This window comes from Coturnix japonica, chromosome 1 (genome assembly GCF_054131305.1).
Source record: "Coturnix japonica strain WE chromosome 1, WE-NBRP24, whole genome shotgun sequence".
NCBI classification, from domain to species: domain Eukaryota; kingdom Metazoa; phylum Chordata; class Aves; order Galliformes; family Phasianidae; genus Coturnix; species Coturnix japonica.
In genome coordinates this window covers 151,842,148-151,852,639 of record NC_140663.1, presented here as the reverse complement: position 1 = coordinate 151,852,639, position 10,492 = coordinate 151,842,148, and the positions used below count along the sequence as shown (strand labels likewise).

Below are 10,492 nucleotides of genomic sequence, written 5' to 3'. Positions count from 1 at the left end.
TGCATCTGGCGGGACGTATTGTCAGGATATGGCACGACACAGTGCAAATACAGTGAGAGATGACAGAAAGGTCTCTAAGGGCAGAGGTAGCTTTCTTACTTGAACAGACAAAGCTGCTTGCTTTGAGCTTTGGACCATCAAATCCTGACATCTTAAATTGCATTAAACCATCTTGTTTGGAAACAAAAAGGGCAAAATGGACATGGAGGTCACTGCTGAAGAGCGCAGGAAGCTGCATTTTGAGGTGGAATACAAAGAAACAGGAAGCCGCAGAAGGCTGGAAAAGCAGAGAGGAAAGCTGGATCCATTTAACTGAGGTGATCCTACCTGATTTCAGCCCACTGTGCATTCAGAGCTCTTTGTGACACCTAGATCAAATACTGCCAACAGAAAAATGCTCTGATGAGCATTTCTCCCCTATTTCTTTGTTAGTGAAACTCCAGCTAATGAGACTTTACTGCTTAATGCACAAAGCCTGCTGTGTTTGACTACACAGCCACCGGAGTTGGTAGCATTAAATTCACGGTGCTGTGCTTTCAGTTACCTTGCAGAATGAAAGACTTCATATATAAAACAAACTCTATTCATTTTTGACTCACCCTTCACTTTTCCACGGGAGATAGTATTAATATTAAATTCCATTTCTCCCCAGGAACAGTATCATTTCCATTCTGCTGACACATATCCTAGCAACACAGAATGGAGGGGGGAGAGAGAAAGGGGGAGTAGGAGAAGATAGAAAGTGTGACAGAGAGCTCTGGGAACTGATCTAAGTGTTTTGCACAACCTCAGCCATTGCACTGCTGTTTCGGTTGACCACATCTTTGCTGTTTTGCATTGCAACTGACTGTTCTGACTCTCCCAGCGAAACTCCTGCTCAGCCTTCAAAACTATCTCTGCGTGGATTCATGGGGCTGCTGAGAGCTAGACTGCAAATGAGTAGCATCATGCATCCTAACATCAGACAGTGGTTTTGGGAAACAGAGCGTGTCCACGCTATGAGAACTGGAGAGCAAACAGATATCTTCATGAAGGCAGAAAGATTCTAGCTAAGTCCAATCAAAATTCTTTGTAATTCAAGCAAACCAGCTTCATCTGCGCTGCTAAAGTAGAGGGGAGAAGTCTCAGATAATTCTTAATGCAATGGAATTGCAATGTCCAACTGGTTTTCTTCAGGGGTTGTGGGCTGTAAAGTCTGCTAAAGAACTTGATAATCTAAAAACCGCATTTTCAGGTGTGACCCTCGAATTCCTGTAGCCTTGGACTAGATGACCTTTTAGAGCCTCTTCCAACTCAAGGGATTCTATGATTCTGTACAAATTATAGCACAAATATATTAACAAATGAACAAACATGGCACTATCTTTCCAGTAAGTAAGATATTCATAGAAATCAGATGTTAAATCCACAACCTGAAACCTTATTACTGATAATTTCCTCGAGTCAAGAGAATGGCATATAAAGCATGGCTTACATATCTGCATGGACATTTGGAATACAGCTGTTCACACGGACTATTTGTCAAAAAAGATCCAGCAAATAGTTCCAGGTAATGAATGTTTGGGGTATGATCACAATTAATTCATACATTATTTAAGGACAAAATGAAAAGAGGTGATGAAATCTATCAGCACTTGTAGGAGTTATGCATATACCTGTAGCAAATAGACTGCTGTTTTGTATAAATAACTTCTTTAATATTTAATATTTTATGGAGATTGTGGGTATAAAAAGCTGATCACATATTTCCTCTCGTACTATAGGATTAGCACAATAATCCTCATCAACAGCTGCCCATCACCAAAGAGAGAGAATATATATTACGTTGTATTACTAGGAAGATGAAGCAGCTTTCTGAAGTCAAGCACAGTTTTGCAGTCAGTACATAAAGAAGTTCACCTAAAAAGTGTTTCCCAATGTGTTTTTAGATGTCATTCTCTTGAGAGAATTTCTTGAGACACCTACAGTACTGAGTGAAGAGGCCGAGTGGGCTTCCATCAAGCATTCCAAGAAGCTGGGCTCTTGGATCTTGGCGTTTGTGGAGCAAACTCATGAAAACCAGCCACATCACCCATCCTAAGAAAGACCTGGATTCCAGCCTGTGGTGTCTGTGAAGAATGTCCTCATTAAAATATATCCCACATCTGACAAAGAGTGAAAAACAATTTTAAGGAGTCGATATTTTTTCTGGGCCTAGCAATGGTAGGACCGTATTTGTATAGAGGAAGAATGGAGGTCATTTCAACCTCTTTACTAAATATTTGGATTTTATATAAGTGCATCAGTGTAAATGTGTACTATGCGTCAGGGCTTTTTTTTCAGACACTAGGGATGATATTTGTTGTACACAAGGATGTTTGAACAGGATTTAAGAAATGGGTAGGAGCCTATGTAAATTTAATAGAGCTTGAAAAGCTTCTCAGCGTTGTCCCATAAAACATTGTTTTACTAGCAGAACTCAATACTGGCCTTATGTAAAAATACTCCCTCAGGAATAGTGTATGCAAAGTCCCCATTAGGTATTGCCCTGCAGCCAACACAAGGATGAACAGATACCTGTTCACAACAGAAGACAAACAGAGCACACGCACACAATTGCTAAAGTGATACTTCCATCCACACACCTGTCTAGCCATAGAAAACATGTTTACACACTGTTTAATGATGCCAGGGCAATCAGGTTTCGTCCAGTGATGATATTTCCATGGAAGCCTCTCAGCCCCTCATTGAGGGGGGCACAGCCCCACTGCCTCTGGTGCTGAGATAGGAATTTGCCCCGCGGACCCATGTGACTTCTCACATAATTGCCCAGATTAAGGGTGTGTTTCAGATTAAGGCCCTAAGACACACAGACATTTCAATTAATGTACACCAATATGGCGAGAAACAGATCCCACCCACCCATGTTTGAGGGAAAACACTCCCACAGCAAAAGCTGTCAGGGATAATACTGGAGGTGGTTTCATTTACCAGAGCAAAGAACCGTGCTAGCAAAAGTTGGCATTATATAAATACCTCAAGGACAAAGATTTCTCCCCCAAAGAGAAGAGGAGGAAGGAATTAAAGAGAAGAACGCACATCCATAAACTGGTATCTAACTCTTTACTATTTTTTCTTAGAACCACCCCAGCTTCTTAGAAAAGGTGGTGGGTTTTAATGCTAATTTAACATTTTTAATATGTCTGCATAGCTGTTTTCTATCTTTATGCCTGTATATGTATGCTTACACAAGTTTACAATTATACATGAGTATATATGAGTGTGTATGTTATATGGAAATATATTTATACATACCTGCCACTTTCTGTTTTACAGAGGTACCATTTTCATTTGTTATCTATTCCCTACACCTTCTCTATATCTCTAGCACTACGGATGTAGCTTTTCCATGCAATAGGTGTGATTTCAATTTCACAATAGGCATGCTTTCAATCTTCTTTACTCAACTGTCAATCCAGAGCCACAACAATTGAAATGAAATCACTCTAGGGGTTTTTTGTAGCATAGAGAAGGTCAAAATCTGTGCAAACTGGGACTGTCTTTCATTTGCTCTATGTAGGAGTTACTAACCAAGTGATTTCTGTTAACTCAATCTGAGGTCCATCAAAATCTCTCAATTTCTCACAGCAATGGCATTTCAGGTCTATTCTACCTTTTGTCCACAGTATTGAATGAATAGAAGTTCAACCTTCTGCTGCTGCTGGTTTCAGCCCTGCATCAATTCTGTCCTTATTTGTTGCATCCTTGCTTGTATACATTGCAGTAGCTCTGGAGGTGTTCTTTTAATTCTGCCAAAGCAACTGTGTGGCACCTTCCCTACAAGTCATCCCTGACAAATGCCAGGACTGTTTTACTTTCTGTTCACTCTCCTGCATTCTGCTCATACGCTTCAGAGCTGATTTACTAAAACAAGAAATGTGAAAATTGGTTAAAATGAATAAATGAATGAGGAGAGAAGGTGGATAATTATCTCTTCATGTGTGCGCTAAAGCAAATGAGAAATGGGACGGTTTGCAAAGAGAAAATCTATGCTGAAAGATGGGGGGAATTCTAACCAAAAAAAAAAAAAAAAAAAATTTTGATTGGTGAGCTGAACAACATTCTGAAGTGATGCAGAGATAATGACTTTGACATAAATGGTGTAAGCAAAGGAGCAGGAAACACATTACCAAAGTAGGCAGAAAGAAGCAAAAATAAGGTAGATTGTGAGAACCTTCTATTCTCTGGGCTGAACAGTCCCATCTTTCTCATCTCATACTGGAGATGCTTTAGTCAATTTGTTATCCCTGTGGCTCTGCTGAACTCACTCCACTACACCCGTGTTTATCTTGTACTGGAGAGCCCAGCACTATACCTAAACAGAGAATACAGTCTATTGAGATCCCTCTGAAGGGTAGCACAACCATTTGGGATGTCAACTGCTCCTCCTAGTTTTAATCATCTGTGAAGTTGAGGATGGTACAATGTCTTCTATCACAGAGGTCATTAACAAAGATCTTCGTAAGTACTGGCAGCAGTATTGACCCCAGGGACATACACTGCAGGTCACTTGCTAAACTTTTTGATCCACAATGCTTCAGGCCATGCATTTCTAAGTCCATCTCACGAGCACATTCTCCCCAGTGCAGTGAAATACATTGCTACAAGTATCTTTCATGGGGTGGCAGATCTTTCCTGCTCCCAGCTTCCGCCAACGTTTAAGTACCACACTGACCACCTTCTGCTCTTTACAGGTCACAGGCAGCAGGACCAGCAGGTCTCCTGACAATGACCCATCTGTTTCTTTTTCTCCTTTTTGGAGCCTTAGCTCTCTCTGGCTCAGAAGGTGAGTTTAACGTGATTCAGCTGTATGTCTGATCTTGTAAAAAAAGGATATATATATAAAATATATAAAATCTGCCTCCTTGCTTCAGCTTTTGGCCTCTGTTGTCAGAACAGGCTTATTTCACAGTCATTAAAGAAGAAGAGCTGAGGTGTTTTTCTAAGTGTAAAATTAGTTAATGTCATCTCGACCTTTTCAGAAAAGTACTGAGGAAAAAACAGAAGTTAGAGACACTCTGCATGTGACCTTGCCACAGTGCAAGCTTCTCTCTTGCAAAGCTCTGCAAACTGTCATTAGCTCCCGTGATTTATCTGTCCAGACCAGGTCCTGTGGTTTATCTGACCCTCTCACTCAAACCCAGAAGCCAATCTTTCCATGGCAGGGACTCCCTGCGCAGGGATGGGTTACTTTAGAGGTCACAGAGAATGCCAAGAGAAGGTGGAGACTTCCCCTGAGTGTTGCTGAAGTTCTACATAAGAAGCAATGTACAACTGCTAGCCAAGTCAGAGACAATTGTGCAATCAGCTTGGCTTGGCTAGGCTTTGGTGGCATGACCATGACACTACATTAGGGCAGAAGACACTGTTTTGTGTCCTGTTCTGTCTTAGAGGATAAAGACTTGCAACATGCTAGATATTCCTGTTGAGAAGGCATGAGCAGCACCTTAGCCAGCCTCACAGACTGGGCTGGCCAGAAAAGCAAAAGCACTCAGAGAGATCTGGAACAGTAATGTTGTGAATCTCCCTTCAGGAAGCAGAAAAGAGGGTATGGGAGGAAAATATTTATCATACCTTCTCCCTCCTTTTTTGTTTTTTTGTGGGTTTTTTTTTTTTTTTTTTTTTTCTGGTCTGGACTAGTGCCAAGCACATCTGCCCAAAGAGAGGGGAAATGTGGTTTCCACAAGATGAAACTTTGAATGGATACAAGTAGTTTCTAAGGAGACCTGCTCTATAATTGTAGAGGAAATTACAAGCTGAATCATCTGTGGTCTGGGGAGAGAAATCAATGATATTTTGTAACTTGAACCCAACTCTGCTGACTACTTACCAATAAGGAAAGTGGAAAGAAATCAATTCCAAGAACTTTCAACAAAATCCATCTTAATTCAGGTCTGACAGATGTATTTTGTTCTCCTCTGAAGCAATGTGATGAACCAGCCTGAAATCCCTATTACTTTTACAGAGATAGGCTCTCCCCAGCAAAGAGAGACTAATACACTCCAATTCAAGCCAGTCAAGCCACACGCTGATGACTCTTGGGAATCCACAGAGTCTTGCACACCTTTCAGAGCTGGCCTGCTGAACCTGCTGCTGTGTTTCCAGGGGACAGATCCACAAATGTGATGCATTGCACCACATAGTGGAACAGACTGCTAAAGTACTGCTGCACCCGCTGGACCCTGTAATGACAACAGGAAGTTAATTCTGCATATAACCTAAATGGCATTTGAATCCTAAATTAGTGCTCTTTGTGTACTAATATTTTACATTTATTGTTAAAAAAAAAAAAGAAAAAAAAAAAGAAAAAAAAAAAAAGAAAAAAAAAAAGAAAAAATTAAAAATCAGGAAATAATGATAAAAAGTGTCCGAATGCCTTTCACTTTGTAGTTTCACTTCACTGAACATCCCTGTGAGATGCTGAACTCAGCTTAGTTGATTCAAGATATTATAGGGAAATAATACTTCCTTTTCTGGAAAGATGAGTGAGACTTTTGAGTTTATTCTTTGTTTTTTTTTTTTCAGGTGCTGGCAACTCCACAGCCAAGCATCGCAATGCTCGGTTCTTGTTTAATTTTTTTGGTGGAGTTAAGCCTGAAAATAACGTAATTCCTAGGCCACCTCAAGAAGACCCGCCTGCAAAGAAGATCTGTACAAACCTATGCCAGAAAGGCTGGATTAGTTACAGAGGTCACTGTTACATGCTTATTCAAGAGAGAATGACATGGCTGGAAGCTGAGGTACTGGGTTGCTCAAAACAGGAGTGTTTATTATTTCTTCCCTTTTTTTCTCACATTTACCTTTCTTGTGCCTAACTCTTTTTCCTTCCCTTTCTGCTGCTTCTGTCATGTACCAGTGTTGACCAAAGGTGCCTGATACTCATTTCAGTGCTCTTGATGAGACAGGTTGTACTATGCTTCATAAAATAACATATTTCCACAGTTAACAACATCCTGCTTGGAACATAGATATAGAGTTGCTGTTTCTCCTCTTTTCCTGTATCGCTGTTGAGTTGAGATTGGGGTCTATTTTCCACATGCTTTAAAATGAAGAATCTGTAATCATAGAATGATAAATGTTGGAAAAGACCTCTACTATCTAGTCCAGCCATCCACTTACTGCCCACTACATCCCTCAATACCATATCTACGCGTTTCTTGAAGATCTCCAGGAGTGGTGAGTCCACCACTTACCTGGGCAGTCTGGGAATAAATACACCAGTGAAGAGAAGCTGTGGGGATTCCTTGGGGTTGTTGATTGTAAGAGGACACCAAAGTGATGAGTTACAGTTGAAACGTTTCTCCCTCTGCTTCCCTTGTGGCACACAGCACCATCCCTACTGGGTTTGGCCTTCAACTGTGATTCATCAAATCCTTTTTCCACTTTGTGATGCTTCCTAAAATACATTCTGACTTCATTTTGCTGCCTGCTCAGAAGAAATCAAGTGAGCCCTATAATTTTAAACCCTGCACCTGATGCTGTATCTTTGAAGACTAAAACAAACATTTCCATAAAAGTTTACCTTGGCATGTCATATTCCTCTTAAGCCCTGTCTACAAGAGTCTATGAAATTTAAATGCCTCAGGATGGAGAGTTTTCCCCTGAGCCTAAATACCAGTTACATTTGTCTTGCTTCAAGGTGCAGAGGAAATTATCCTTCTTTAGCATCAAATGCAAATCAAGTCCTTGGAGTTGAGTTTAGAGAAACTCGAGAATGGAGCAGTGTTCCTGCCTACTCCATTTCCCATCTGGCTGGAGGGATGAGGAAGAAAGGTAGTAAATAGAATCTATTTGGACCAGGTGCCCTGAAATTTCCCTTTCTTCTCATCAGTCTTTTTGCATTTATTTTCATTGTACAGTGCATTTTGCCCAAGTGTAGCTATCAAAAGTACAGAGGTACCTATGCTGTGTTGCTCAGTAAATTCTGTCCAGTGATAGCCACTTGAACCCATCTCCTTTCAGTTTCTTTCTTGCAGTTTGGAGACACCTCCTGATTACCACTGGCAGTACAGAAAGCCCATACAACTGGTTGCACTATTGACGCTACTCACTCAGTTTCCGTTGTCCTTTTCTTTCACTGAGCATCTCTTCTCCCTGTTCCTCTCTTTTTCTATCTTATCTTTGATTTTTCATTATTTGAAACTGCAAACTTTCAATGGATTTCCCTGTCACTTCAAATTTCCACTCCTCTTAGATTTCCCTTTCTTGGACTTTCTCTTATTGCCTGCCTCTTTCCATCTCCTCATCATTCTTTCTACATTTTTTTCTTTGCCCACTTTTTATTCAGAAATCTTGTCATGAAAAAGCTGAAGCCATTTTATATTTCCCATGTTTAACTCTCTCTACCGTACAGAAAACATGTTCGGCTAAAATTATAGGAGGTCACCTAACCAGCATCACCAGTGCAGAACAGAATGAATTCCTGCGGAGGCTTTCTGAGGTACAACAGACTACCCAGTTCTGGACAGGGGGAACTTACCAAAAGGCAAGTATGCCAGGACCAGAAATGAAAATGAACAACAGTCAAAAGAATTTTAGGACTCAACTGATAAACCTATTATTTAAAAAAAAAAAAACAAAAACAAAAACAAGATTTTGTTTTCAAGTGGAGATCTTCCCTTTGTTGCCATACAAAATAATTTCAGTCTCATCAAAACTAAGAGAAGTATTCAATATTACTGTTATGTTCTTTCAATGGTTTCGGAAAAAAATAGGAGCTGGAAGGAAAAAGGTTGAAGGGATAAACTCTCATTAATGTCATATTCCAATTAAATTCCCCCTGAAGAAGGAGAGCTGAGGTACAAACCTCAAAGAAGAGGATGGATGGTGGGTAATAATTTCTCTATTTAATCTCAGTTTAGCAGTGTACCTGGTCAGTAGACTCAACTTGGTTCTATAGATGGATACATTCATTCAGATTATTATAATGGATTTGTTCTGAATGTCCTCTTGCCAGTATTCCAGCCAATGAATCTACCAGTGCTCTTGCTGGTATGATGAATTTGAAATTAGCATTTTAGAATGGTAAAAGCAAGTGAATTTCTGACTTGTAAGTGCCTTTTAGAAGCTAAAACTCGATTCTGTAAGTTTCAGCATGTAGCAGAGTGCATGAGTGACCAGTGCGTCCATCCCAAGCATCTCAACACCTGAATGTCACCTACCTGCAATGAATTACTCATGAGTACTATTGTCTGTTCTGAATAACAAATATATTCAAGAAAATTACAATTTATTTGAGCACAATTCACAAACAGAGGATGAGGTGAAATTAATCTAATGCAGAATTGAAAATGAATTATTCATGCTGTTCTACAGAACAATGATATCCCCACAAGCAATAACTCTTTTGACAACCGTATGGAGGAAAGTCCCCACTCAGTCCATTTTCCATATCAGTAAATATGTAACTGTACCAAACAACTTTCAGAATTTAAAAGCAACCTGAAGTTCCCATTAGATTTCTGAAGTTTTTCTTTTTTTGACTGCAGGGTTCGTCACTGAGATGGAGTGATGGATCTTTGATAACCTTTGTCCAGAGGCCTCTGACATCCATTTTCAATGCTGTTGGAGGACTAATTAACAGTCTGCTTAACTTTAAACTTTGTCTGATGGTCAATATTGGAGGTAAGGAAAACCTGGGATGGTTTATGATTCCTGTAGTTTACTTTGATCTTGAACTTCTGACATTTCAAGGGGATAACTCTTTCCAGGATAAGAAAGAGAAAGCACCATCTTATTAAAATGTTGCTCAAACCTTCAATGTATGTACTATGGATTTCCGGAGACCAAGCTGAGATTGAATGATTTCATCTCAGGAGTGAAATGGTTCTCTATCACATCTAATATTCCTTTGTGATTGCTCTTTGTTTCCAGGAGGGGCTTATTGGGACAGCTCCCCCTGCAGCCAGAGGCTACCATTCATCTGCACTTACAAACAAAGCCTTGAACGCCGTTAACCTATCACTGAACCACTGATGAAACCCAACTGGCTGCCACAGCATTTGGAGTTGAGTTCACCTGAAGTACTTTAGTGCAGAAAAATCTTTTGCATGGAAAAATCAAGGTCTTATACTAAAAAAGAAGAGGTATTGTAGCAAGTGACATTTCTGTTCTGTTTGCATTATTATGGTGATCTTCCTGCAGACTATCTTTATAATGATCTTATTAAAATAAATCCTGATTTTATTTGAATGCTTGATGAAATCAGCGTACCGTTTAGCTTTTCCACAGGGTGTTCAAGAATATTCATAAGAGCTCTTTAATTATTAAATAATTACCAATCATGCATTAAAACTTTATTCATTTCACCATTTAATCATGCCAAGTAATACATTTTAAATCCGAGATATTTTTTCCTTTCTTTGTGTCAGATAGATCCAAGTAAAATAAATTGAATATTTTTAATATTTCAGTAGATAAATGGCTAGTTCAAGAAACAGGGATAGTCATAAGA

General features: G+C 39.7%; 1 protein-coding gene across 1 annotated transcript; it reads left to right on the top strand.

Annotated features, from left to right (window-relative positions):
• Positions 1 to 2,900: 2,900 nt before the first annotated feature.
• Positions 2,901 to 10,230, top strand: LOC107308114 (snaclec bitiscetin subunit beta-like). The gene is made up of 6 exons (XM_015851737.2): positions 2,901 to 3,090; positions 4,734 to 4,825; positions 6,565 to 6,779; positions 8,393 to 8,524; positions 9,528 to 9,663; positions 9,913 to 10,230. The coding sequence occupies exons 2-6, from the start codon at positions 4,768 to 4,770 to the stop codon at positions 9,993 to 9,995; spliced, it is 624 nt and encodes a 207-aa protein (XP_015707223.1). The 5' UTR covers positions 2,901 to 3,090; positions 4,734 to 4,767; the 3' UTR covers positions 9,996 to 10,230.
• Positions 10,231 to 10,492: the final 262 nt, after the last annotated feature.